Genomic DNA, 27,770 nt, shown 5'->3' with positions numbered 1-27,770 from the left:
AAGGCCTGGAGGCAGCTCCCTTTACTGCTGGGAGCTAAATGGGCTGCCCCCCCATGCAGCACAAGGGGGGGGGTACAGCACGACTACGAGGGCTCCCCCCCCCACTGGCAAGTCATTGGTAAAGGTAAAGGAACCCTGACCATTAGGTCCAGTCGTGGCCGACTCTGGGGTTGTGGCGCTCATCTCGCTTTATTGGCCGAGGGAGTCAGTGTACAGCATGACTAAGCCGCTTCTGGCGAACCAGAGCAGCGCACGGAAACGCCGTTTACCTTCCTGCTGGAGCGGTACCTATTTATCTACTTGCACGTTGACGTGCTTTCGAACATCTAGGTTGGCAGGAGCAGGGACCGAGCAACGGGAGCTCATCCTGTCGTGGGGATTCGAACCGCCAACCTTCTGCTCGGCAAGTCCTAGGCTCTGTGGTTTAACCCACAGCGCCACCAGCCAAAGGCCATCTAGTACAGTGGTTTCCAAGTGGGTGCATCTTGCCTCCGGGGGGGGGGCAGTGGATGACCTTGGTGGGATCTAAGAGCAAAGGGGTCGGCTGGAAGTATAAATGCCTCTCAGACTTTGAAAAGCTGGTATTACCGGATCAACTTCATCCATTCTGTCGACTTAATTAAACTAAATAGTTTTAACTGGATTTTGAGCAAATGTGCAATTAATTGTGACCGTTTTAAATTTTATGGTGCTTATTATCCTCCTCAGTAGGTAGTAAGGCCACTGTTCTGAACAATGCTTTTTTCAGGGTAGGGGCCACTGAAGCTGAGATTCCACCCCCACCCCAGCTGCCCAAAAAAGTTTGGGATCCACTGGTCTTAGTCAGACCTTTCAGAGTCAGCAAGCAGAATAAGACCCTCACGTAAGGAAGAAGAGCCTGGTTAATAAATACACGAAATTGTTTATTTAAAAAAAAACACACAGAGAGAGACACTGAGAGAGAGGCAGAGAAAGGAAGTCAGGAGCAGAAATCACAGCTGCTCCTCCCTAACACCCTGCGGGAGAAAACTGATTCCAAAAACAGGACAGAGGATGAAGGAGGACCAGATCCACTCAAAGACTCTGGGCTCCCTGTACAAAATATGGCTCTGTGATGGAGTAGGGGGCGGGGGGGCTCCTCTCCCTGCCCCACTGCTCCCCCCGCTAAACAGGAGAGCAATCCAGGCAACTGAGTGGGAGGCAAAGGGGTCTAGGCACAAGGAGGGAAGATTATTGGGGTCAGTAGCCTCGAGATGCTGACCGGTGGCCGTACCTGGAAGGTAGAAGGGGCCTCAACCTCCTCCAGTGTCCGTCCAAAGCAATTGCAGGGCATCCCTGAGAGACCACCGAGGGAGACAGACAGAAAGACAGACAGATAGACAGGCCCCCATTTTGGGACACATTCTTCCCAGGACTATGGCTAGGAAAGCTGGCTTTTTTGGTGGGGGGAGAGAAGGAGGATCTGGTGGAAGACTGGCCCATCACAAAGCCAAAAGCCCCAGTGCTCTCTCACTGGGGGACCCCCCCTCCCCCCTGCACCCCCCCCCAAAGCCAACCCCGGCGTTTGCCATGGGGGAAAGGGTCAAGCATTCTTCCTGCCTCTTGAACCCAAGACCCAAAGGACAAAGACCAGGGCAGGATGCTCTGGAAGAAGAGCTGAGGAATTCTTATTTTTGCGGGGGAGGAAAACAGAGGCAGCCCAGCTGCTTTGGGGTGAGGAGGAGATGGTCTCAAGGCAGGCAGGATTTCCTCGTTGAGCTGTAGCAAGTTAGCACCATTTCAGGAGGTGGAGAGGCTGAGAATCCATCCAGAGGTCAGGACTACAAAGGGCAAGTTGGGCAAGACAAGAGTACAATATTTTCAGATGCAGAACTCCGACGCAGCACTCCGGAGAATCATAGTCTGAAGGGACTTCCAGGGTCCATTTAGTCCAATGCAGGAATCACAGCTAGAGAACCCCCCTACCCAAAAAAATCTCTGCTTAAAAACCTCCAGGGAACCGTATAATCACAGACTTGTAGAGTTTCAAGGGTGCACCAAGGGTGCAAAGCAGGAACCGATTTAATCCCGTCTTTCCGGGGACGAAGGCGCTCAGGAGATGATTTTCTGGGGGATCTCCACCGAGGCCTTGATGAAGACGGCGTTGTCCCTCACGTAGTTGCGCTTCTTGATGTCCTCGTGGGAGATAAACTTGGGGTACCCGAACCCCAGCAGGCTCTCGTCCAGGGACGTGCGCCCCGCCCCGGGCTTCTGGAAGTTCTTCCAGTTGGGGTCCGGCAGGAAGGTCTCGGTGATGTGCTGCGGCTTGGAGAGCGAGGGGTCGCTCTGGTCCAGCAGGGAGAAGGTGACCCGGTAGGCGAAGGGCCACTCCAGGAGGTTGTCGTACTGGCCGGGCAGGACGCGGATGTAGACCGAGAGGTGGCTGCCCTCGCCGCTGCCGTTCCCGTTGAGGAAGGCCGAGACCTGGAGCCGGTAGCCGTAGCGGTGGGTGTAGAAGGGAGGGCTGAAGGATTCAAAGTTGCTGCGGGCCTTGGCCTCCTGCAGCTTGCGGGCGTAGTCGGCGATCTTCCAGATCAGGACGCCGTCGCTGCCCACCGCCAGCTCCTCCACCTCGCGGCGGAGGTCCCCCAGCTCCTGCCGCTGGCGAGCTACCAGGGCGCACATCAGACCCAGGTGCATCTTCGTGCTCTCGTCCAGGTGGCGGCTCATGGAGAGCTTGGGGCACTGCGGGGGGGGGGGAGGAGAGAGACCGGGGACAGCGTAAGAACGAGAGGCCAGGCTGCCGGGGTCAGGGCAGCGGCCCGCCTGATCCTTACAGAATCACAAGGACTAGGAAACCAGACCAAAGCAAGCGTCTCCAAAGGCTGAATTCTGTAGTTCAGGACAAGGGTAAGAAGAGGAGTCCGGGCAGGATCAGGCCACGGGCCCACCTAGCCCAGCCTCCTCTTCTCACAACCAGATCCCCCCTGGAGGGAAGCCCGCAAGCAGGATTCGAACACACGACCAACCTGCGTGTAAGAACAGCTCGCTGCTTCAGGCCAGTTGCTCAGCTAGCGCAACATTCCTGTTCTCACAGTGGCCGGCCAGATGTCCATTATGGGAAACCTGCAAGCAGGATCTGCCTCTGACTGGTTGGTGGTCATCAACAGCCTTCTCCTCCTCCCTGGATCTGCCTAGTCCTCTTTCAAAGCCAGCCAAGATGGTGGCCACCGCTTCCCCCTCCTGCCTTTCTTGCACAGGGACTTCGACACTGGACTACTGCAATGAGCTTTAACCAGGGCTTCCCTGGCTCCTGATCCGGAAGCTTCCATTGCGGCAGGATGCTGCAGCCCAGTTGCTGACAGGAGGGACGCCTTGTTGGCACTTAACTCCTGCGCTCAGAGAACTGCACTTGCTTTTGGACCAAGTTCAAGGCGTTGCTATTAATATGCAAAGCCCTTAACAACTTGCGGCCAATTTGCCTGTGAGATCCGCTGACCCCATCCAGGCCTGCTTCGATTGGGAGGACCAGAATTGTCACCTCTGCCATGTGAGACCCCTTCCGTAATTATAAGAACTTGGTCCTTTAGTGTGGCAGAACCTGCACTTTGGAACTCCCCGCCTATTGATATCAGGCAGGAGCCTTTGCCGTCCTCTTTTCGGCCCCTGCTGGAGACATTTTTGTCTAAACAAGCCTACCCAGATGCTTAGGAAGCTGGGACAAGTTTTAACTTGTTTCTAGTTTGTTGTTGATTTTATCTTTGGGGTGTTTTAAAGAGCCGCTTTAGTGATAATTTTATTGTTTTATTTTCTTTGTAAACCACTTTGAGGGTTGTTATCCAGCAACCAGATTCCTCTCGTTTCCTCCAGTGGCCAAGCAGCTGCCTTCTCCTCACTTGCCCCAGAATCTGGCATTCACAGGTAGACTGCTCTGTGTCTTGGAGGCTCCACTGAGCCTCCGCACCAAGCAGCCTTTGATTGCCTCTTCCTCTTCCAGAAATTTGCCTAACCCCCCTTTATTAAAAGCCCTCACAGCCTACGGCCATTGTCAGACACATCCTGAGACAGCAGCGGGGTCCAACAAGTCAACGACAGCCCTGCGGTGAAGGAGGACCTGTCCCAAACCTGCAATGATCTGTAACACAGTCCTCAAAAACCCTTCTAGTTAATTGAGAATGCCCACAAATAAAATGGGAACTGGGCACCCATTGCTAAAAGAAGGGAAATTGCTTCTGGGGACCCAGAAAAATGGATAAAACAGTTTTCAAAAATGGACCTCCCCATTTCAGAAAACCTGTCCCCCTTTTTTTAAATCATCCCTCTCATTCTCTGTTATTACATTCCCCCCTCGGAGCTGAAGGCAGTGTACACAGCTCTCTCCCTTAAACTCACAACGACCCTGTGAGGTAGAGCTGGCCATGGCAATGACTCTGAAAATAACCCGGCAGTAACTCTGAAAGGGCTTGTGCCACAGCGGAGAGGGTTTTTGGATGCCGGGCCTCGTCAGAGAGCGAGACTGGGGTGAGGGGCAGGCACAGCAGTAAAGGAAAGGCTGCGCGAAGGGAGGAGGAAGGCCTTACCCGGTGCTTGCAGCCAGCTTCCTTGAAGGGGCAGAGCGCCAGTGCCGTGGTGCAGTTCTCTTTCAAGTGCCCGCTGAGGTCTTCCCTGGCGATGCTGGGCACCCCACACTGGTTCGGGCAAGGCACGGGGTAACGCGGGCACTGATACTCATGGTTCTGGGGGAGCGGAGGAAGAGGAGTCAGACAAACTCCGAGACAGTTTGCAAGGGGGTGAACTAGGTGACACGGGGGGGGGGTTCCCTCTTCAGCTCTGCAATTCTAGGATTCCTGGGAGGTTTCGAAGGTTGGGAGGTTTCTTTAGCTGCAAATCCTGCAGTTCTACTAAATCCTGATGCAAGATTTTTGTTAAGGTTTTTCATAATACAGTAAGATTTAGAAAACTAATGTAAATAAGAAAAAGAAAACAGCCCTGTATTAGGAGCTTTTTAATGCTTGATGTAAGACTTTTTTTATTAAAGGTTTTCATAATACAGATGAAATAAATTTAATAAAAATAAAAATTGTCCAGTAGCATCTTAGAGACCAACTAAGTTTGCTGGACAATTTTTAAAATTTATTTCTTCTGCGTCATACCAACACAGCTTCCTATCTGAATCTAAATTCATAATACAGTAAGATTTGGAAAACGAATGTAAATAAGGAAACGAAAGCAGCCCTGTATTGGGAGGTTTTTAATGCTTGATGTTTTTAGAAATGTTGTAAGCTGCCCAGAGTGGCTGGGGAAATCAGGGTATAAATAATAAAATTTTTGTTATTATTTAAAAGAGCAAATTAAAGGGAAAGGGAAAGAAGCCATTCTGCTACGTTCTGGAGCTTGCCAAGGGCTCCTCCGGTCCTCCTGCCCCCCGGCGCCCCTGGCGCAGCTCCCACCTTCTCCCGGGTCCCACCTGGATGGTGTCGTACAGGAACTCCTTGCTGCAGTAGCCGCAGGGCTGCGTGCGCTTGGGGCACTCAGAAAGCATGTGCTGAGACAGCAGCCGTCGCATCATCCGGGCGCCGCACTTGTTTTCACAGTAGACGCTCTCCTGGGGACAGAGGCCCTGGTGGTTCTGGGGGGGGGAAGAGGGGGAAGAGGGGGAGAGGCCACGGGGTTAATACGGAGGGAGGGGGCACCAGAAGGACCCCTCCTGCCTGGGCATCCTCTCTGCGGGAAGGACCACAGCTCAAGGGAAGAACAGCTGCTTGGCAGGTTCAAACCATCTCCAGGCAGCGCTGGGGAGAGTCCCGGCCACAAACCTAGGACAGCTGCTGCCGGTCAGTGTGAACAGCATCTCGCTAGGAGGGCCAAAGGTCTGGCAGCTTCCTATGTTCCTTAACTGAGACCCATGAGGACCAGGAATCTCTTATTATTATTATTTTTTTAGGCGAAGGTCTGTACCTCAGGATCTCTCCGTGGTTTTCCACCCCCACCCCCATTTATTTACGTTTAAATATCTGTTAGATCACTGGCATGCTGGCAGTGAAAACATATGAATAAAAATTTACTAAATCCATTTTTTAAAAAAAATCATTAAAAGCGCACAATAGCGAATCACTGCATGACAGTTATTGACAGCAGCACAGACATAGACCTGTTTTGTCTTTCTGACCATTTGCTCAACTCGAAAATCAGAAAGTAAACATACAAACAGACCCTCAAGCTCCAAGCACTGAATTGTGACATTTTAATGATTTTATATATATATAAAAAATGGATCTAATAAATTTGGAAGTTGAACGGACTTCTGGAGGTGACAGAGCTCCTCCTCTTTCTCTGGGCTAAATCTCAGCCAAACTGGCCTCTATCCCCTTGCAAAGCAAACCAACCTCACAATCCGTCTCCCCATTCTAATGCTAAGCCTTTCCTCACCTCTTAGATGCCCCTGACATTCTGAGGAGCTCTGTGACATCACAGCAGCTCAGCCAATGGCAGCAGCTCAGCAGGTCCGGCGAGTGGCCTGAGGCGGGTGCCTTTTGGACGAGGGTCTATCCTGACAACGGAAACGGGCCCCCCAGTTTCGCTCCACAGCTGCCCCGGCTGCCCCATGGCCAAGAGACCCCGCCCCATTTCCCAAGCTCCGCCCCTCCGGCCCCGCCTCCTCACCTCGTAGGCTTCCCCCGTGAAGTCGGCCCCGCAGAACTCGCACTTGAGGTGGCGCTGGGGGCAGTCGTGCTCCACGTGGGGCGGGAGGTCGCGGCGGCTCAGCTTGGCCCCACAGCGGTTGGGGCAGGGCACCACGTTGTAGCTGCACGTCCCAAGATGCACCTGGGCAAGACGGGGGGGGGGGTCAGCCAGAAAACTTCTTCCTTTCCCCAGCCCTCTTCACACAGGTCAGGGAAGCGAGGGCCACCAGGTTTGATTCCCAGGAAGGTCTAAACTAAGATATCCTTTGTGGAGGGCTGCTGCCAACCAGTGTAGGCAATATTGAGCTAGACAGGCCAATGGTCTGACTCTGCCAAGGAGATCCTATTTCAAACCCTTAATCCAGAACCATGAGGACTACCATCTTAACTTCCTAAAAGTTTTAGGACTTATAGGGACAGAACTACCTGAATTGTATAGAAATTTATTCATGTCAGCTACTAAAGCAGCAAGAATGTTACTTGCCCCAAAATGTTAAAAAGATGTCCCAGCAAAGGAAGAATGGATACAAAAACTTATGGAATAATGAAGAAGTGGCAAAACTCAGCGGAAGAAGAAATCAAGATAACAAACTTTTTGTAAAAGAACGGAAATGGTTGATTGAATATTTACAGATAAATTGTAAACATCTAAAACCATTAGCAGGATTAGTGTAATAACCTGCAGTTTTTAAAGAGTATATATCTGCAGTAGATAATAAAATGAGCAAGTTAAACAAACTTGGATATGCAGAAGATATAAAGAAATAAATTTAAGGAACCGCCGAAAGAGGGGGAAGGAAGTCAAATGCTGGAATGCCAAACTGATGGTAAAACTAATGAAATGTATAAATTGGGAAAGTATAAATAAAAACCTAAAAAAACTTCCTTTTTAAGGAATGGGCCCCAGCTCTGTGGTCCAGAACCGTGGGGAATGACAGTCTTAACCTTACTTTTAAGGACTGAAGCCCAGCTCTCTGATCCACAGTGCTTTATTCAAAACCATGAGGACTACAACCTTAACCTTACTTTTTAAGGGATGGACCACATTAGGTCAAAGGAAGACAAGCGCCATACCACACCAATACCAGGAGGGCTGAGGGCTCCCCATCTCTGGTTTTCCCAGCCTGTCTCCTCACCTGCAGATGGCGGACGGTCCCGCTCCAGCGGCACCCCTCCTCGCTGTGTATGCACCGGATAGTCAAGCTCAGGACCTGAGCCTCCAGTTCTGGGTCTGGGTAGATCTGGGAAAGGAAGGGGGAAATATGAGACGCAACAAAAGCACCTGCCAGATAGCCTTCTTTCCTTCTTTTGATTAAAACAATTATTTATTACAAAACAATTTACATATAACACAAACAGGACAAAAAAACCCCCACAGAAACAAACATAGACACTAACTAACAACATATCATTAACTTTCGATTCATCTCATTGTACTTTTTACACTTTATTAATCTATACGCACTTCTTCTTTTTTTAATTGATTTTTATTGATTTTCCAAAAAAGAAACGAAAAGAAAAAATCCAAACACCCCGCGCGCAATATACATACATTAAAGATATTTTTCACTTAAAACTTTACATTGTCATTTCTTTGTAGACTTCCTTCAGCTTGTCCGTAAATCTTTCGTAGCAGTACCCCTAGTCCCACATTTCTTAGTTTGTATTGTCATTGGTCTTCTTTGTTAACTTCTGTTTGCTTAAAACAATAACTCTTAATCTTTTCACAGTGCTTCTCTAAATCCCTTTAACGTCGTTTTCCCCTCACTGATACATTCCAGGTACTCCACATACTTTCCCCAGTCCTTGATAAACTTTTGGTCTCTGGTATCTGATCTTTCCTGTCAGTCTGTCTAACTCTGCGTAGTCTAGTAACTTTGATCTCCACTCCTCTATCGTTGGCATCTCCTGTTTTTTCCACTTCTGGGCAAGAATTATCCTTGCTGCCGTAACCGCATAGTATACAAATTTACAATCTTTCTTTTCAATATCCTTCCCTAATAACCCTAACAGAAAGATTTCAGGCCTCTTTTTAAACGTATATTTCAAGATTTTCTTTAACTCAACATATATTCTTTCCCAAAATTCTTTAACTTTCCGGCACTCCCACCACATGTGGTAGAAGCAGCCCTCCCTATCTTTACACTTCCAGCATTTGTTGGATATCTTGTACATTTTTGATAGTTTTACAGGTGTTATGTACTACCTGTAGAACATCTTCATAACATTTTCCTTTACTGTTATACATGCTGTGAAATTTAGACCCTCTTTCCATAATTTCTCCCATTCCTCAAATTGTATACTATGGCCTACATCTATAGCCCAGCGGATCATTACTGATTTCACTTCTTCATCTCCTAGATTCCAATCCAGCAACATCCGGTACATTTTAGATATTATTTTTACATCATTATTTATAATTTCCATCTGAAATTTGGAGTCTTTATCCGCATACCCTCTTTCTTTAGTATCTTTCCTGAACATCTCGTTAACTTGACGATGATGTAGCCAATCATACACATGCTCCTTAACTTGCTCATAGGGCTTTATTTTCCACTTCCCATCTTCTTTAACTGATAGTTGACTATATGTCGCCCAGTTACTCCTCATATTGATTTTCTTCACACTCATCGCTTCAAGAGGTGAAAACCAATGTGGGACCTTAGGTTCTAATAAATTTCTGTATCCTTCCCATATTTCAATAATTGGACCTCTGAAGACATGGTTTCCAAACCCCTTATGTACTTTCCTTTTCTCATGTCCTAAGTAGGCATGCCAACCGTATCTGTTATCGAAGCCCTCTAAATCGAGCAGCTCCCTGTTCTCTAGTTTTATCCAGTCTTTTAACCAGCAGAGGCATGATGCCTCGTAATACAGCTTCAGGTCTGGCAGGGCGAACCCACCCCTTTCTTTTATGTCTGTTAGAAGTTTAAATTGGATCCTGGGTTTTTTGCCCTGCCAGATGTATCTTGAGAGCACTTTCTGCCATTCTTTAAAAATACGACTCCCCTTAATTATGGGAATAGTCTGAAACAGAAACAGTACCCTCGGTAGTATATTCATTTTGATCGTGTTTATCCTTCCCCAGAATGACATTTTTAATCTTCCCCACACTTCCAAATCTTTCCTTATTTCTCTCCATACCGACTCGTAGTTGTTCTTAAACAAGTCTATATTCTTGGGTGTTATCCAGATTCCAAGGTACTTCACTTTCTTAACCACCTCTATCTGGTATTGGTGTTGGATTATGTCTATTACACTTTGGTCCACATTTTTGACTATCATTTTCGTTTTTCTCTTGTTTAGTTTGAAACCTGCCAGTTTCCCACTTCAATCTATACGCACTTCATTATTATTACTTTTCTGTTACTTATCAAAAGAAATTTTACTTTTATAGTTTCCTTATACTTCAAATCTGTCAAGAGATTTGCATTATCGTAATACTTTCTAAAGTATTATTTCAATATTATCCAATCTTTGTTGACTTTCTGGTTTAAGTTCCCTCTTATTCTCCCAGTCATTTTCGCAAGTTCAATTGCCATCGGGGATTAAGTCACCTTTCCAATTTTTTGCTATTAAAATCGTAGCCACTGTGGTTGCATACATAAAAAGGGTTCTGTGGTTTTTTTGTGTTTCAATGGACAATACAATACAATACAAAATACCACATGCAGAACAGCTTTCAAGGGGCAGCAGGAGATGAGTTTTGAATGCAGAACCCACCACACGCAGAATGCCTTCTTTCATTGATCCATTTATTTGTTTAAAAGTATTTATATATATTCTTTTTTCCTCTTTCCTTCTGTGATGGAACTCCTACTTGGGGACTTCCCTGGCTTTTTTCTGGCCCACGTAGGACCAGTCTGGATAGTTAGCCTTGGTGAAGACTTGACGTTTTTATCCCCCAAAAAGTTTTTGAGTTTCTACTGAAATGAGGCTGCATTTTAATGTTGTATTTTAATCTTGTTTTCAAGTTGTATTTCAATCAATTGTTTTATATTTGGTGTTAGCCGCCCTGAGCCGAGTCTTGGCTAGGGAGGGTGGGGTATAAATAACAATTATTATTATTATTATTATTATTATTATTATTATTATTATTATTCATACAATCTCTCTATCTATCTATCTATCTATCTATCTATCTATCTATCTGTCAAGAGTGACTGACAAGAAGCACCTTCTGTTCTAACATTTAAATGCCTGACAAAAGCGCTTCTATTCTGAGAGGCAATTAAGAATAGTATCTTTCCACAATGGTTAATTTTTAACTTTTTAAATATGGATTTTACTGTACAATCCAGGTGTCCTTAGGCGAGGAGAGAGGGAGGCAAGTGGGGGAGAGGAATAGGGCTCCCCTTGTAGCCCTCGGTGCCTACCAACGTTTCAGCTAGTAGAAGGAAGGGGTTCTTTGGGTGGGTGGGTGGGGGGCACTCACCTTGGCGTAGTCAAGGGGCAGCTGGTCCTCCGGACACTTGAAGACCCCCTCGCTGCAGGAGGAAAAGGAAGAGGTTGAGAAGCTGACCATCTCAGGAGCTTCTGTGACATCACAGCAGCTCACCCAATGGCTCTTCCAATTAAGCTACCCCCCCCCAATATTCCCCACTACAAAACCAGGCATCTCCCACATATATCATGCTAATAAAAACACATTCACCAATTTGTTCTCATTTTGCACGAGTTATTACTTTCCTTGGAAACATGAGGAATGGGATCTTGCTTTATCGGGGGGAAGGGCCAGTGTTAGGACACATGTTCTGCATGCAGAAGGTTCAATCCCAATAGAGATCGCCCTTCCCATCTGTGCCCACGCACCCGCTTCGATTGGCAAAACTGGCGCTGTTAACGGCTGCCGCACAATTCCCGTTCCACGTTTGCAAGAACTCAAGTCTTTTTGTGCAGCTGCACCTTGGAACTCCCTGCCTATTGATACAAGGCAAGCCCATTATTCCCTGTACCAGCTCAAAACATTCTCGCTTGCTTTTCAGTCTACGGCTGCTTTAACTTTTCGAGTTGTCTTCAACTATGGTTGTTAAATTTTGCCTATGTGATAATTTTACAGGTTTATCCTTTTTGTAAACCACTCCCCCTCCCTTTACAATCATTTATAAACAAAATGAAATATAATAATACACGGAGACTGGCAAACGTCCCCCTGCCCGAAACCCTGGAGATTCGCTGCTGCCAGTCAGTGCAGGCATCACTGAGCTCAATGGACCTAACGGAAGGCAAATTCTTTCTGAAAGTCTCCTGAAACCGCTCTCGTGGCAAACGCTCCCTGCCTCTCTACCTGGGGAGGTCTCTGCCAGGGAGAGGAAGCAGCCGGGCTCCTCTAATCCCCTCCATCTGTCTGAAATCCTCGCTCGGTGGGGGGACACAGCCGGCCCCATAAACCACCTGCCGCGGCGGCAGCAGAGCCCCAGGAGTGGCACGCAAGGGTGGTGGTTGGGGGGGGGGGGAATAAAACAAACAAACCTCAATAGTTGGGAGCAACCGGGCGGAAGCAAGAGCGAGCTGGGAAGAGGGCCAAATCCTGCTAATCCCAGTGTCACATCTGTCAGGCCAAGCCCTGCCCCATTTCCCACTGTGTGTCACCCCCCAGCTTCACGCCATGGGGGCCCTGCAAAGTTAACACTCCAGTCCTGGCTCTGCAGAGGAAATGGGAGACCCAGGGGCCAAAGTGGGGCATTTAAAGCCCACCTTTAGTCTCCAAGGAGCTCAAGGTGGTGTACAAAGTTCTCCCCGCTCCTCATTTAATCCACCCAACAACCCTCCAGGGCAGGCTGAGAGGCCGTGACTGGCTTCCAAGGTCTGGCTTCTGAGTGAGGATTCGAACTCGGGTCTCTCCCAGGTCCTAGTCTGAGACTCTTAACCACTAGGCCACCCTGGCTCCAAACTGTCTTGTGAGATGTTCCCTAATACACCCCCCCCCCAACCCAAGCACTCTCTAACAGGGATTTCCTTTATTTTCTCTGATCTGTGTGGGGTTTTTAAAAAGTGTTAACAGCAACAAAAAGTGCACACAAAACAGAAGAAAAGAAAGAATTAAACCATAAAGCGTCACAGGCTGGAAGGACAAAAGTACAAGGATACAGCAAAGCTCCAAAAGGATAAATAAATATCAACTTGTACAACGATTCCTTTGACAAGGAAGATTAATATTCAAAAAAGTATTCTGCACCTGTGAGCTCCATTATTCTTGAGAATAAAGGTTCTATATAGTTTTAAATAAGCCAGACATTTGCATATACTGTGCCGCAATATTTGTATAAGAAGTAAATTCGTGCCGTGTATTTGAAAAACGGTCACTCTGACCTATTTGTTATCACCTCTACATCCCACCTTCGCACCAAGGACCTTGGGGGGCTGCCCCACAGGACTCTCTCCCCATTTCACAACAACCCTGTGAGGGAGACCAGGCTGAGAAGGCCCAAAGTTGCCCTGGCGAGCTGCCAGATGGGCAGAGTGGGGATTCGCACCCGGTCTCCCAGAGTCCTATAATCCATCGCTAACCACTACGCCTGCTGGCTAGGCACAAATTGGGAGTCTGTTGGGGTGCTCCTGGCATCTGAACTAAGCGGTGGTCAGCCAGACACATTCAAAACAAAGCAAAACAAAAATACTACATTTTAAAATTTTGCTACTGCAGCAAGTCTGAGGTGACCAGAACAATGCTGGTCTTTTGAAATTGCCACCCTGTAGATCAAGACCACCCCCAGAAACATCATACATACATCACAGAAGGGGTATAACCCAAGACCACCCCCCAGATACATCATACCTACATCACAGAAAGGGCGGTCTACAGCAGAAATCTGAGTGCTTTGTTTACCTCCTGTCTGCCAGGTTACCGGTTTAATGGTCACTTGATTGGATTGCCTGGCCAGTCTTTTGCAATGATAAATACTTAGTTCCTGAGCCAAATGTGCCCTTAAGACAGGATTTGTGAAGGAAAAGACAATGGGGAGGCTTTTCCATTTTCCTTTGACCTTGCAGAGAAAACATTTGGTCAGTTTGGGAATCAAAATGGGTTCAGGTTGACCTTCCTGTGCTGATCTATGTAAGTGCTTGGTTGGTACACTTATGAACATTTAACATATATCTAAGACCTCCAAATTCCTATCACACAGGTTGGCGGCCATCTCTGCCTCATGTGGCAGGGAGTTCCACAGTTTAACCCCGCGCTACGTGACTAATTCCTTCCTTTTCCCTCTCCTGGATCTTCCAGCATTCCGGTGTTATGAGAAGAGCTTTTCTCTCTTCGCATCCTCCATTCGTAAATTTCCCGTCGTGTTGCCTCTTTACTCGCCAAACCCAAAACTCTGACCGCGCAGGTCCCCCTCCAACGCTCCTCTTCTAGCACTGCTTATGGCTGTGTCTTTTAGAGCTGCTGAAACAAAGTCGGCCGACAGATGATGAAAAACAACTTTGCCGGCTCCAGGAAACTTGAAACCGGGGGTGGCAGCTGTGGGAAAAACCAGGCAGCTGCTGGGGGCTGGATCCGAGAAGAGGCTGCCAGCGCAGGGAGAGAGCCAAGCCCTTGTCTGTGGTTTGGCCAGGAGACAAGAGAGCTGCTTCACACCAGAACAAGACGTGAGACTGCAGCAGGATGGAGGGGAGCCGGACGCCTGGATCAGGCCAAAGGGGGCCCCACCCAGTCCAGGATCCTGTCCTCACAGGGCCACCAGACACCCCAATGGGAAACCCACAAGCAGGATTCGGGCGCAAGAGCAATTCTCTCCTTTCCTGCGGCTTCCAGCAACAGGGCTAATAATAATAATAATAATAATAATAATAATTTTTATTTATACCCCACCCTCCCCGGCCAGAGCCGGGTTCAGGGTGGCTAACACCAATAAAATCACAGTAAAAACGTAATAGGAGAAAAAGAGAAGGGGGGGAAAACCAATTTAAAATACAGGTTAAAATGCAATTTAAAATGCAGCCTCATTTTAAAGTAGCCAATAAATCAAGACCATATGGGGAGGGAAACATAAGGGAAACATGAGTCCAAACCAAAGGCCAGGCGGAACAGCTCTGCCTTGCAGGCCCTGCGGAAAGATGTCAAGTCCCGCAGGACCCTGGTCTCTTGTGACAGAGCATTCCACCACATAGGGGCCAGTACTGAAAAGGCCCTGGCCCTAGTTGAAACCAATCTAACCTCCCTGAGGCTTGGGACCTCCAAAGAGTTGTTATTTGTGGACCTTAACATACATGGGTCCTAGGCCACATCACCATCGCCGCCTCTGACCGTGGAGCCATCCTGGCTTGCAGCCATTAACAGTCTTCTCCTCTTCCATAAATTTGATCCTCTTTGAAAGCCATTCCGGTGAGTGGCTATCGCTCCAGTGGCAGGGAGTTCCAGAGTTTAACTGTGCGCTGCATGAAGAAAGGCTTCCTTTTATCTGTCCTGAACCTTCCAGCGCACATCTTCACAAATTCTAGTGTTGGGAGAGAGGGAGGAAGACTCCCCCAGTTGTGATCCTCAGTAACTTTACTGGGAGAGTGGAGCCGCTGTGGCTCCTGCCCAACAAAACACCAGCCGGCCCAAAGTTCCTCTCTCTTATTTGCACCCGGGGACTCTGACGCCGGCATCCCCTCCAAATGGCATCGCCAAGCACACCAGGTCGTGCCACTTGTGCGTGGTGCTGCCCTCAGCTTCTCCTCTGAGCCAGGGAGCCCAGGACGGGCAGGACAACTGGCCCAGTGGGCTGTGGACTAGGGCAGAGAACTTGGCTCCGGGGGGTGGTGGGATCTGGGTCTCCACTAGGCCTATGTATCCATCACAGAGAAGCCACGATGGATCAGCAGCAGCGATGACACTCAAGCTATGTCTGCCATGAACTGTAAGCTCCCTGGGGCAGAGATTCCTCTGAACTTAAGAATGTAAGAATTCACTTTGACAGCCCTTTGTTTGTTATGCAGGTGAGAGGCCACCACTTAAATAAACCACGGAACCAAGGAAACTAATTCCAAGTCCAGCATCCAACATTTCTACAGCCGTACCTTGGTTTTCGAACAGCCTAGTTCTCGAACGTTTTGGCTCCCGAACGATCAAAACCCAGAAGTGACTGTTCCGGTTTCTGAATGTTCTTTCGGAAGCTGAACGTCCGACAGGGCTTCTGCTGCTTCCAATTGCTGCAGGAGCTTCCCGCAGCCAATCAGAAGCCGCACGGACTTCTGGAACGGATTCCGTTCGACTTCCAAGGTACGACTGGATTGCAATAGGACAGAGCTCAGCCCAACGTGCCCACAAAGGTGTGTCCTGGGGCACTTCAGGACAAAAGCATATATAGCAGTTCAAATACAGCAAAGAGTCATAAAACATCTATGCATTCTTAAACATACGTCAGGAAAGGTTACAGGTCATGAGATACAAAGATCACAGAATCACAGGAAGGGATCACAAGGGTAATCTAGTCCCACCCTCTGCAATGCAGGAATCTTTTGCCCAATGTGGGACCCGAGATTAAAAGTCTGATGCTCAACCGACTGAGATACATGACTCCACACTGGCGTCAACTTCCTCAGGGGGTCCCAAAACATTTGGTCTCAACGTACAGCTTATCGGACAGTTGCGTCTAGGCAGCCAGACCTTCAGTAAGAAGGGAACAGCGTCATAAATTTCTCCCCCCTCTCCTCTCCCTGCGTCTCACTGAGAGCTTTAAGGAGAGCTTGTTCAACACATCCCTTTTGGCAAAACATCCTTTGCCCTTCGATGAAAATAAATATAGTAGTTTAAATTCTGTTGCAGTATTTGAGGCACTTCAGTAACAGTTGCAAAGTAGATATAAGGAATTAAATATATAGTGAAAAAGTTTAATTATGATAAAAGTGTGTATTGGCAATAAGTAATATGAAATCGAAATACGGGAGGCTGGGTCTTTATAGTGTTAAGACCAATATATGTTTTATTGTTTGTTAAGAAAATTATGGGTCTATGGTTATTCCTGTGTGTAATTTGGTAATTTGTGTAATTCCTGTGTGTGTGTGTGTTTTCTTCTTGCTGTACCAATAAAAATTAAAAACAAAAACAAAAAAATTAAAATTTTACTTGAAAATAAAGTGAAACATCAAAATGTTATTAAAATAAAAAATATACATCTTGGGTCTCTAATCCTTATATCACTAAGAAGGGCCAATGGCCCACCTTGTCCAGCCTCCTGTTCTCACAGTGGCCAACCAGATACCGAAAGGGAAACCCGCAAACAGGATTCGCACACAAGAGCAACTCTCCTTTCCTGCGGTTTCCAGCAACTGCCATTCAGAAGCAAGACTGACTGTGGAGGCAGAGCAGAGCCGTCCTGGCTGGGAACCATCCATCACCCTCTTCTCCAGGAACTGGCACAGTTCACATTTAAAGCCACTCCAGTTTGTGGCCGTCAGTCCCTCCTGTGGCAGTGAGTTCCATAGTTTAACTACGCGATGTATGACCAGGTCCTTTCTTTGACCTTTGATTCTTCCTCCATTTCTAAGGGTATGAAAGAGGGAGGGAAACTTCTCTCTCTTTCTGCTTTCCTTGATGCCATGCAGAATTGGATAAACTGCCATCGCGCTGCCTCTTCCTCGCCTTTCCTCCAAGCTAAAAGGTCCCAAACGCTGCCCCCTTTCTTCAGAGGGGAGCCGCTCCCTCCCCTCCGTCGTTTCAGTCTCCCCTTTCTGCCCCTTTTCCAACTCGACAATCTCCTTCTTGAGGCGAGGCGACCAGGATGGTCCATGGCGTTCCAAACGTGGCTTCACCACAGCTCTGTGCGATGGCATCACGAGACGGGCAGCTTCGTTTTCAACGCCAGTTCCTGCTCTGGCTCCATTCCGTCAGATCGGCTGCCACCGATACTGCTCTCCCTCCCATGCCAAGCGGGGCCTGGCAGCCAACGGGAAAGCACAGAGGTCCTTTGGGGCCACCCCTGGCCGAGACACCCTGTGCCAAGCAGCTATGATCCTTGGCAAGGAAAGACTCGCAGCAACGGCCGGCGGGCACAGCGTGTGTGACCTGTCTGGGAAGGAACACACATATGTAGCCGGGCGACTGCCTCTCCTCCCCCAGCCAAGAGATGTGATTCAGCTGGGAATCCTGAGCTACGGGGGGGGGGGGTTGGAATAGATGACCCCCCCAAGGTCCCTTCCAACTCCACAATTCTTTTCTTCTTCTTCTTCTAAATCTTATTAAAGTTTTAAATTTATTTAACATAATTGTTACAAAATATAAGCAAAATATTGCAGATACATACATATATCTTTCAAATAAGCACATATATATGAAAAAAGGAACAAAAGGAAAAAAGAAGAAAAAATAAAGAGAAAAAAGAAGAAGAAAAGTTGGAAGAATTTCTTCCAAGTTTATTTTACAAATATCTCGATAATAAAAACAATAATAAAATTTCATTAATTGACTTCCATCGCTTACACTGCACTTCCTATATACATTTTAAGCAACTCCACGATTCTTTGGTTCCACGTTTGCTTGAGTGTGATGAAGGCAGCGGCACGGAGAGGCGGCAGGTCGCCCCAAAAGCTTGCTCTCTGCGGCAAGCCAGGCAGAATAATAGAATCAGAGCTGGGAGGGGACCCAAGGGGTCATCTAGTCCAACCCCCTGCAATGCAGGAATCGGGGCAAAGCTTCTGGAAGAATTGCGGGGGGGGGGGAGACTCCCCATCTCAGTGACAAGCAGACAAGAGCTGGAAGCCTTGGCTGAGCATGAAATGACTGCCTTGGGACTAGCTAAGCAGCTGTTCTCAACCTGTGAGTCCCCAGATATTGTTGGCCTACAACTCCCATCATCCCTGAGCTCTGGCCTTGCTAGCTAGGGGTGATGGGAGTTGTAGTTCAACAGCATCTGGGGACCCAAGGTTGAGAAAGGCTGAGATAAAGGCATTAGAGCAGGCTTCCTCCAGATGTTTTTGTCCTACAACTCCCATGATCCCTAGCTAGCAGGGCCAGTGGTCAGGGATGATGGGAATTGTAGTCTTCCTCGCTCCCTTCCCCAAGCACATCACCCCTTGAAGGAACAGAGCACTGGCCCAGGGGTATGCCCCCCACAATCTGCAAGTCCAGCTGGGTCACAGGGCACCAAAAATGTAGGGATGCACACAGAGCTACCGCCCTTTCCTTTTTTAGAAAAATAAAAGAGAGTGCTAAGGTTCTAGTCCTCATGGTTCCGAATTAAGGGCTAACTGAAATAGGAACAAAGGACGCTGCCCGTGCTCAGCCTGGGGCCTGGGGACGTGGTGAAGCGGCCCCAGGAAGCCTCTGTGAGTATGCAGAGTGCATCTCCCTGAGCCGATGCAAACATGGGAGGGGAGAACTGCTGAAAGGCAAGCTGGATAGCACAGGCAGCCCAGCTGTGGGGCAGAGTGACCTCCATCTGCATGGCTGAAGGTTGGGGAGGGGGAGAACCGGTTTTTCTGCCCTTCCCAGGCTGCTGCCTCAGCGCATTCCCTGCCCAGCCAAGTGTGATGGGCCCAGCAGGCTGTGGTGGGGATTAATCCGCAGCACCCCCCACCTTGGGAATTTCCAGACCCTCTAGATTTAACCCTTTGCACCTCTGGAGCTGAGCTTTGCAGGGAGAGAGACCCTGCCCCCCTCCTTTCAGCATAAAAATCACCTCCTAACCATTCTTTCCAGGTAAAATACCCCAGGAAGGTAGCCTGATTACATCCATTTTCCAAGTAGGCACAGCAAAGTGGCTAAATCACCTGTCTTCAGGGTGGCAGGACAGTTGCTTGGCATGCAGAAACCCTGGAGAGCCTCTGCCAGTCAGTGTAAGCAGTAAGGAGCTAGCTGGACCTATATACCATTGAGGAAGCTTCCTTTGCTCCTGTTCAAATCAGCCTCCTACTCACAACGACTATGAGGACTAGAATCCTGCCTTCTTTTTAAAAGGTACAGGAAGTAAAGCACTTTCAGCTTTGCACACAGAAGGTGCCCGACAACATAGCCAGGCAGGGCTGAGGAAACCCCGGAGAGCTGCTGCCAGTCAGTGTGGCTGGCGCTGAGCAAGATGGACCAAGTGGCGCTGAGCAAGAGTTGGTCTAGTGGCAGCTCCTTCTCTCCCCCTTCTTTCCAGCCCTCTTGTGTCCTGACTCCGAGGGTTCAAGCACAACCCACAAGAGGGGGTTGGATTTCAACTGCAATTCGTGCAGTGCAGGGGGCTGGACTGGATGGCCCTCTGGTGTCCCAGGCACAGGATCTCATAGCCTTAGGGTGGAATCCAGCTCCTTGGCTTTGGGCTCTTGACTCTGCCCCTCCCCACACCTGTCCGCCTCTCCCCCTCCAATCAGCCCCCTATGGATCTGCTCTCTCTCTGGGGAGGCCACAGTGGAATGAAGGAAGTCAGGGGAGAAAAAATGCCTTCTGCATTCTTGAAAACACAAAACCCTTTTATGTCTCCCTCATTATCTCTCTCTCACACACAGTTGTGCATCAAGGGCCAGGCAAGCAAAGACATGCCTAGCCAAATCCCCTCACTCCGCAAGGCTTGAATCCAGAACCCCAGGAAAACAGGAACCAAAAAGGAAAGGTTCAGGATGTCTGCAAAGGAGCAGAAAAATTTAGTAGGAAGGATGTGTCTGTGAAAGAGAGAGAAACAAGAATTGTCCCTATGAAATCGTGCGCACTGGTTCACGGAAAGCCAGTGTGCAGTGGTCAGAGCATTGGGCGAAAACCTGGGAGAGACCAGGGTTCAAATTCCCCCCCCCCGCCATGAAGCTCTGAAGTGGTGACCTTGGGGGCCAATCACTGCCTTTCTCAGCCTAATCTCCCTTGCAGGGATGTTGTGGGGATTAAATGGGTGGGGAGCCATGGGTGCCACCTTGAGCTCCTTTGAGAAAACCCCGGGATATAAAAGCAGTAAATAAAACAAACAAACAAATGTATTGCATCAATTCAGCCTCAGCACTTCGGGGAGAGAGGGTTGGAAGCATGCAGAACTCACCAAAGGAGGGCCAAACCTGAGTCCCCCAAGGTAAGAGGAGGCTCGCAAAGACAACTGTGAAATCGCACGAAACTGCAATGACCCAAACACACGCGCAGAGTGCACAGGCCGACCCAAACGCCTGTGCCACACCCGGGAGACGCACACAAAATTTATTCTAGCAAAGTTTTTCCGTGGGTTTAAAAGGCTCGCCGGCCTTCAAGGTGCGCACAAGAACTCGGTTTTTGTTTTCGCAGCAGCGCTCTGGAAACGGTTACGCAAGGACGGGGCTCTTGAACTGGAAAAGCCGCTGTCAATCTGCCTCGCGGGCGTCTTTTCTGCTCCATGAATAAGTAGGCCCATGGATCAGACGCACACACTCATTCTCTGGAACACCTGGAACGGTCCCCGGCTGACTGACAGTTCTGTGAAACTCTGAAAGCTTGCCTACGTGCCAAGCAAAGTTGGAGCAATAAAGCAGCTTTGAGCATGTCTGCATCCCCAAAGTGGAGGGGGGTCTCTGTTTGAATGCACCCCCAAATACCAGTTCCTGGGGGCAGGACGAGTGGACTTGTATCCTAAGGGGGGGGGAGTCTTCGAGATATCTGGTTTTATTGCATTTTTATCTACCTTCCCTCCCCTGCAAGGAGCTCAAGCCGGTGTACATAGTTCTCCTGCTCCCCATTTTATCCTCACAACAACAACCACCTTGCGAGGTATGCTGGGCTGAGAGTGAGTGGCCGGCTTCCAAGGCCACGCACCCAGTGAGCTTCGTAGCTGAGTGAGGATTCGAACGCTGGTCTCCCCCAGGTCCCAACCGGACATTCTGACCCCTGTACAACTTAAGCATAGGATCTAAAGGGGCTCGCAGCATTTATACCCCGAAATATCTCGCTTAGTTGCAGCTTTGGGCCCAGCACAGAGCAAGCAGGTCTTTGTATCTCCAGCTGCTTCCATCTCAGCTCAGACCCAAAAGCTCTGGCTATTGTTCTGCTACCTGGCCACCAGGTGAAGCGGGTGGGGAGGAAGGGCCCCCGCCCCGTAGCCTGCAGGGTCCCCTGAACTAGCAATCCCAGGTGCAATGCTTGATTCTTACCCCACCTGCAGCCACAACAGCTGTACCGCCTTCTCCCCTCAAATCCCTGGTTAATGCCAGACATCTAAGAAAGTTAAACATTACAGGAATGCAGGCGGCTTATCAACTTCCCCCCTTCTCCACCAAAGCTCAGATCAGGAAGTTTTTTTTGGGGGGGTGGGGGGAGGAGCGCTGGATGAGGCTTAAATACTGCCTCTCTTCTTCCCTTCCCTGCCTCTAAAATGCAAACAGCCAAGGACTACCTGGCAAGGCTGTTGGGAAGCCACAAGGAGGCGGCTAACTGCAAAGCGACCTTGGTGCCGATATGCTAAGCACCTCTCCCGCCCGCCCCCCCTTGCCAGTCATGCAAGGGCCCCCCCTGCCTCGCAGGCCTCTCTGCCATTACATACCCCCCCCCCATAGCAGCTTTTCTACAAAGGCCAGAAAAATTCACTTCAGCAGACAAGCAGTCCCTGCTTGTTAGTTAGAGAGATCTTATTACAAGAGAGGTTGGCAGAAAGAGAGAATTCCCAGCTTTTTTGGGGTGGGGGTGGGCAGAGGAGATCAGTCGCTACAGCCCCTCCCAGATCCCCAACACTTAACTATTCAACGCCCAGGGAGATCCGGGAAAACTTACTGCCTTTACCCACAAAACACAAACATATACAAAGTCACGCCTTTGCAGAGTCAAGGGAGCAGCCGGACTAGAGGGCACCTGAGCAGCGGGAGAGGCTTGAACCTTGGACTGGAAGGGAAGGGGAAAGGCAGATGTTTGTAATTGCGATGGGAAATCAGGGGTGGGCAAGAGCTAAATGGGATTAGGTGGTCTTTACGGGGTGGCGGGGAGGGGGATTAGAGGGAAGGAGGGAGCTAGCTGGTTAGCAGGCCAGGATTATTATTATTTATATTTGTAGAGTTGGAAGGGACCCCCAAAGGTCATCTAGGCCAACCCCCTCTTGCAATACAGGAAATGACAGCCAAAGGAGCCCTGACAGGTGGCTATTAAATCCGTTCCACTGTTGAACAGCTCCCTTCAGATATCTGAAGGGGGCTCTCATATCTATTTATTATTATTATTATTATTATTATTATTATTATTATTATTACTTTGTTGTCTTCCTTACAGAAATAGCTTTGCAACTGGGTTGTTTGGAATAGATCTGAAACATTCTTTTATATTGTCTGAGTTAACTTCAGAAGCTGCCTCGGGAGGGCTTTGCCCTACATTTTTTCTGAGATTAAATATCAATAAATATTTGCCAGCCAAGAGCATTCTCATCTTCCCAGAGGACGGGGGAACGGCATGTGGCCCTTTGGACATCACCAGGCTCCTGCTACCCCATGTAGCTAATGTTGGGGGTCAATGGGAGCAACAGCTCTCCAAAGTTTCCTGAGAAGTAAAGGTGCCAGTCCTCATCGTTCCAAAGAAAAGGGCTTATTTAAACAGGAACATGGGAGGCGGTTGTGTCAGACTGCTATTCCAGCTAGGTCAGCCGTGTCTGCCGACAATGACTGGCAGCAGTGGCTCTGCAAAGTTTCCTCCCCAGCCCTACTTAGGGATTGTGCCTCGGACCTTCTGCATGCAAAGCAAGGGCTCCGTCACTGAGCTACGGCCCTTCCCCAAACCAGACACCTGATCCATCTAGCTCAGTATTGTCTGCACTGGCTGGAAGCAATGGCTCTCCTGGATTTCAGGAAGGGAGGGTTTCCCAGCCCGACCTGGAGATGCCAGTGGGGACTGAAACTGGGTCCTTCTGCTTGCAAAGCAGAAAGTGCTTCATCACTGAGTTCAGGCCTTTTCCCTAAAAAAGAATGCAAGACACCAGACCTCATGGTCCTGAATTTAATCAGGAAGGGAGGACGGAAGCCGCCTTAATTATACGCAGACAGATCCAGCTAGCCTACTGCAAAAGGGGGGTGGGGTTCTCCACTGAGGACCCAGCTGTGGCTCTCCGGCTCTGCTGGGTGGGTGCTGGGTCCAACCCAGCCGGACTCTGATTCAGAGGTTCAAATCATGGAGTTAAGGGGCAGATAACCCCAAACCTCAGCCACGCCCGGGGGGCTCAGAGCAGCCCCCAAACCTGTTTCCCAAGGCCCAGAACACACAAAGCAATGCTTTCTTTGGCTTCCCTCGGACGAAAGGAGACGTCAATCCTTGCTGGCTTCAACAGGCAGAAGAGACTTATTGAATCAAACAGACCCCTCCGCAAAAACCCCCACCCCGCAACCTAGCCCAGCATCCCGCTTCCAACAGAGGTCAGCAATAAATCCACAAACAGGCCCCAGCGTTGGCTCCCAACAGCAGACAGTTCGCGGTAGACTGCCGCTGCAGACAGAGGCTTTATTTCAGCTCATCGCCGACCATCCGCGAAGAAGACACCCCCCCTTTTTCCGAGGCCCTTGACAACCGGGTTGGGGTGGGGAGGACAGGAGGGACCCTTCAAGGTGAGACAATAGCAGGCAGAACAATAGAAAAGAGTGAGGTGGGAGAGGGAGGCAGCCCAGCAAGACTCCGCGCCGCCGCACTCTGCACACGCTCAGAGAAGCGGCCTATCCCGTTTGCCGCTGCCCAGCCAAGTGTTGGGAAATGGGGGGAACCCCCAACGAGGGAGGCGGGTGGGGGCCCCTCCAGTTCTCCCTAGGAATGAAGCGGGCGCGGAACAAAGGAGGCGGCGAGCTGGGGAGGCGGCGGCAGCGGCGCGGTGCGCCCAGGGCGCGCGAGCGGGGCTCTCCAAGCAAGCGCGCTTTGGAGAGGCGCGCAGGGGCCGTGCGCCTCCGTCTTCCTGCGTCCGGATCGCGCCCCCTGGCCGGGCCGGCTCGGCTCGGCTGGTCCTTCCGCGGGGACTGACCTGAGGAATTCCTGCAGGCAGGTGTCGCAGAAGCGGTGGCCGCAGGTGGAGACGCGGACGGGCTCGCGCATGGCCTTGGCGCACAGCGGGCACAGCAGCCGCCGCTTCGGCTTCTCCAGGAACTTGTAGTCGAAGCCCGGCATGGTCCCGCCGGCCTGCCGGGGAGAGGCGCCTCCGCAGGCCCCGCGCCGCCCCTGTCGCCTCCTGCGCCCGCCGGCCTCGCAGGTCCTGCCGGGCGACCCCTCTCCCTATTGTGTGCAGCGCCGACTTAGGCTCGCCTAGGCAAGGCAACGCCACGCCTCTCCGCCTCCTTCCCCTCCCCGCGCTCTCTCCGCCTCCCCTCCCCGCCTCGGGAGGGTTGCCAACTTCGCTCCTTTCCTCCGCTCCTCTGCCGTCGAGGGACGCTTCCCCGCTTCTCTGGTTTGGGTGGTTCTTTATCTTCTATTGCAGGCTGAGCCTCCCCTCGCTTTCTCTGTCTTTCTTTTGCCTTGGGAGGGCTGCCAACTTTGCCCCCCCCCCCCGCTTTTGAGAGAGAGCATTCTGTTCCCCAGGTTTGGAGCGCTGGGGTCTTTTTCTACAGCTGCAGGCAAGGAGAAGCAAATGACTCTTGAGTAGCAGTCGCGGGGAATCTCAAGTGCAGAGAGTTGCTGCTGCTCACTCTGGTCCCTTGGGGGGTCACCGTGGGAGCAGGAGTCAGGACTAGGTGGGCCGTGGGCCCGATCCAGCTGCAGAGCTCTTGGGGCAAATGGGGAGGATCTGCCAGAAACAGAAGAAAAACCAGCCCTCCAAATCAGAGAAACGTCCCTCTCCGCTGGCCAGTAATGGCCCACATACTACCAGTTGCTAATCCACCACCCAGAGAGGCAAATCTAGGCTTCCTTGCTCCTTTGGCAAAAAGCTGTATCAACATCCCTCTCCCTGGTACCTTTGGCAATTGCTGGCTCTCTTAATTTTTTATTTTTTGTGTGATTTTTGCGTCCCTGTGCCCTTAGCAGGGTCCAGCCTGGCCAATGCCTAGGTATGTCCCTGCCTCCAACGGCATTGGTCAGGCAGACCCTCCTAAGGGCACAGTCCTGGGGCCGCAAATACCACATGGTTCCACCCTGGCTTGCATCAGGAGGTGACTTGATGTCTAAAAACAAACTGGGGCCCCCCTTCACGTCCTCCTACTTCCCTACACTCCCATCTGTAGAGAAGCAGACTCTTAATCTCAGGGCTGGGGGTTCGAACCCCACGTTGGACAAAAGATCACTGCATTGTAGGGAGTTGGACTAGATGCCCCCAGGGTCCACGGCCTGCAGAGAAGACAGCTGCTTCTCACTGAGCTTGAGTAAAGAGTTTCCCTTGCCGCCCCCAGTTTCTCTCTCTCTCTGTCTCTTGGTGGCTCAAGCACATGTGTGTGTGTTCCTCATCAGTGGTTGCCGTGGGAGGACTGCACAGCTGCAGGATGGGTGTCTAACTCCTCTCCACGCCCCCACCCCCAGACCACAGCAGACCACCAAGGCCATGGAAACAGTACACAGCTGCTCTTGATTTCAGCTGGTGCAGGGGAATGTGGGGGGGGGGTTGTGCAGCGTGGGCCCCCTGCCCTGTTTGTGACACAAAACTACTTCTACACACACACACACAAACCCCCAGGGAAGAGAAGATGCAAATCCCTGCAGTTTCCCTTTGATGCACCAGATTTCTGCTGCCTTCCTCTCCTGCTTCTCCAACTCTCACCTACTTTCTTTAATTAGCTAGCAGGAGATTCCTCTCCCCACCCCCATAGCAGGAAGAAGTTGGAGCCCCCAGATGCATATAGCATCACATAGACACTCCGTTGCTGAACCATGTGATCTCCTTAGAAGGCACCATCTTCACAACATGTATAGATTAGAAACTAGGAATTCGGATGAGTCTGTGGCCCTGGGCTTACTTGGAAGTCTATCAAAACACCCAGCAGAGGACAGATGCCACGGGGGCTAAGTCACTGCCCCTTGCCCAAAATTCCCCCAAAAGCAAAATTATGTTCTGATGCCACCACCGTCCAGGTGTGTTATTTCTGTTTTATTTATTGTGTTTATATTCCACCTTTTTCTCCAAGGTTGTTCATGTGGGTCTTCTCCTTCCTCGTTTAATCCCCTGTGGTGTAGGTCAGGCTGGGAGGCAGTGACTGGCCCCTTCCTGGCCCACAAAAGGGGATTTGAACTGTGGTATTTTCCAGGTCCAGGTCCAACACCCCTACCCTACACTGCACAGGCTCATTAAGGATAAATTATTATTTGGTACGCCTGGTTTCATTGGGCCCAAGCAAGCCCGAAGGCATCGGTGGCGGCGAGGCAGGATGTCCCCTCACTTTTTCTGCAGCTCAGACACCAGCTTCGAAAGCAAAAAACGAGGCCTTGCGGATCACAGAATCATAGCTGGAAGGGACCACGAGGGTCATCTAGTCCAACCCCCTGCAATGCAGGAATCTCTTGCCCAATGTGGGGCTCGAACGCACAACCCTGAGATTAAGATGCTGTACCAACTGTGCTGTTTAGAACATCCTGCTGGCAAAGTCAATGCAACAATGGACGTTTCATATTCCAGCTCAAAGCCTTTGTCCATCTAGCCTAGTTCTGCTCTCTCTGACTGGCAGCTGCTCAACAGGGTCTCAGGCAGAGAAGGGGTGTGTGTGTCTTTTGCTGCTAAGAGCCTTTTAACTGGAGAACCTGAGGACAGGTGCTCTGCTACTGAGCCCTGGCGCACACTGACCAATGTGGCAGCCTTTTGTGGTCAGTAGCCCAACATGGCAGCTTGGAGAGGCCGAAAGATGTGTGGAACAGTCTCAATTGTTCAAGAAAGGCCTAAATAGCGCAATAAAAGCCCAAGCTGCTGGATCAGGCCGAGGGGGGGGTGGACACTTAGCCCAGGATCCTGATCTCACAGGAGCCAACCAGATGCCCACATGTAAAACCACCTAGCAGGACCTGAGCACGACAGCAACTCTTCCCACCTGCAATTCCCAGCAACCTTAATCCAGTGGTACACTGCCTGTGGCAGTGGAGACACAACGCAGCCATTGTGACTGGAAGCCGCCGCTCACCCTGCCCTCCAGTTGTTCTGAGCTTTGTACCTCTTATCAGCTGGCTGTGCTGGAGGGGTCTGCTTTCTCAAAGTCCCTTGACCTTCTCCCGCTCGCTCCACACATCGGTCGCACAGAGGGATCTGGGATCTGTGTTGACACACGGCCGTCAAAGCACCAGGCTCCATGTGCAGCTCGGGCAAGTTTACCCAGTTCAGCCTCCCTATCTCCTGTCAGGGCAGTCCC

The 27,770-nt window shown here is 50.1% G+C and overlaps 1 protein-coding gene across 2 annotated transcripts; it reads right to left on the bottom strand.

Moving 5' to 3' along the window:
• Positions 1 to 881: 881 nt before the first annotated feature.
• TRAF4 (TNF receptor associated factor 4) lies at positions 882 to 27,770 on the bottom strand. Of its 2 annotated transcripts, none has more exons than XM_082201863.1 (7): positions 27,576 to 27,770; positions 11,077 to 11,128; positions 7,778 to 7,882; positions 6,622 to 6,783; positions 5,426 to 5,587; positions 4,539 to 4,694; positions 882 to 2,703 (listed from the first exon to the last, which is right to left on the bottom strand). In XM_082201863.1, the coding sequence occupies exons 1-7, from the start codon at positions 27,710 to 27,712 to the stop codon at positions 2,071 to 2,073; spliced, it is 1,407 nt and encodes a 468-aa protein (XP_082057989.1). In that variant the 5' UTR covers positions 27,713 to 27,770; the 3' UTR covers positions 882 to 2,070. The 2 variants fall into 2 exon arrangements, with proteins under 2 accessions (XP_082057989.1, XP_082057988.1); XM_082201862.1 differs by lacking the exon at positions 27,576 to 27,770 and adding an exon at positions 24,476 to 24,750.

The sequence above is a fragment of the Podarcis vaucheri genome (assembly GCF_965113315.1).
Source record: "Podarcis vaucheri genome assembly, chromosome: 15".
Classification (NCBI taxonomy): domain Eukaryota; kingdom Metazoa; phylum Chordata; class Lepidosauria; order Squamata; family Lacertidae; genus Podarcis; species Podarcis vaucheri.
Note: the sequence above shows the minus strand (reverse complement) of the source record. Positions and strands in the feature narration are given on the sequence as shown.

Coding starts and splice junctions, on each gene's coding strand:
- TRAF4 (XM_082201862.1), bottom strand. CDS start 24,618: ATGCCGGGCTTCGACTACAAGTTCCTGGAGAAGCCGAAGCGGCGGCTG. Junction 7,883..11,076: donor TGCCCCTTGACTACGCCAAG/GTGAGTGCCCCC, acceptor TTCCTTTCCCAG/ATCTACCCAGACCCAGAACT. Junction 5,588..6,621: donor TCACGGGGGAAGCCTACGAG/GTGAGGAGGCGG, acceptor TCCCCCCCCCAG/AACCACCAGGGCCTCTGTCC.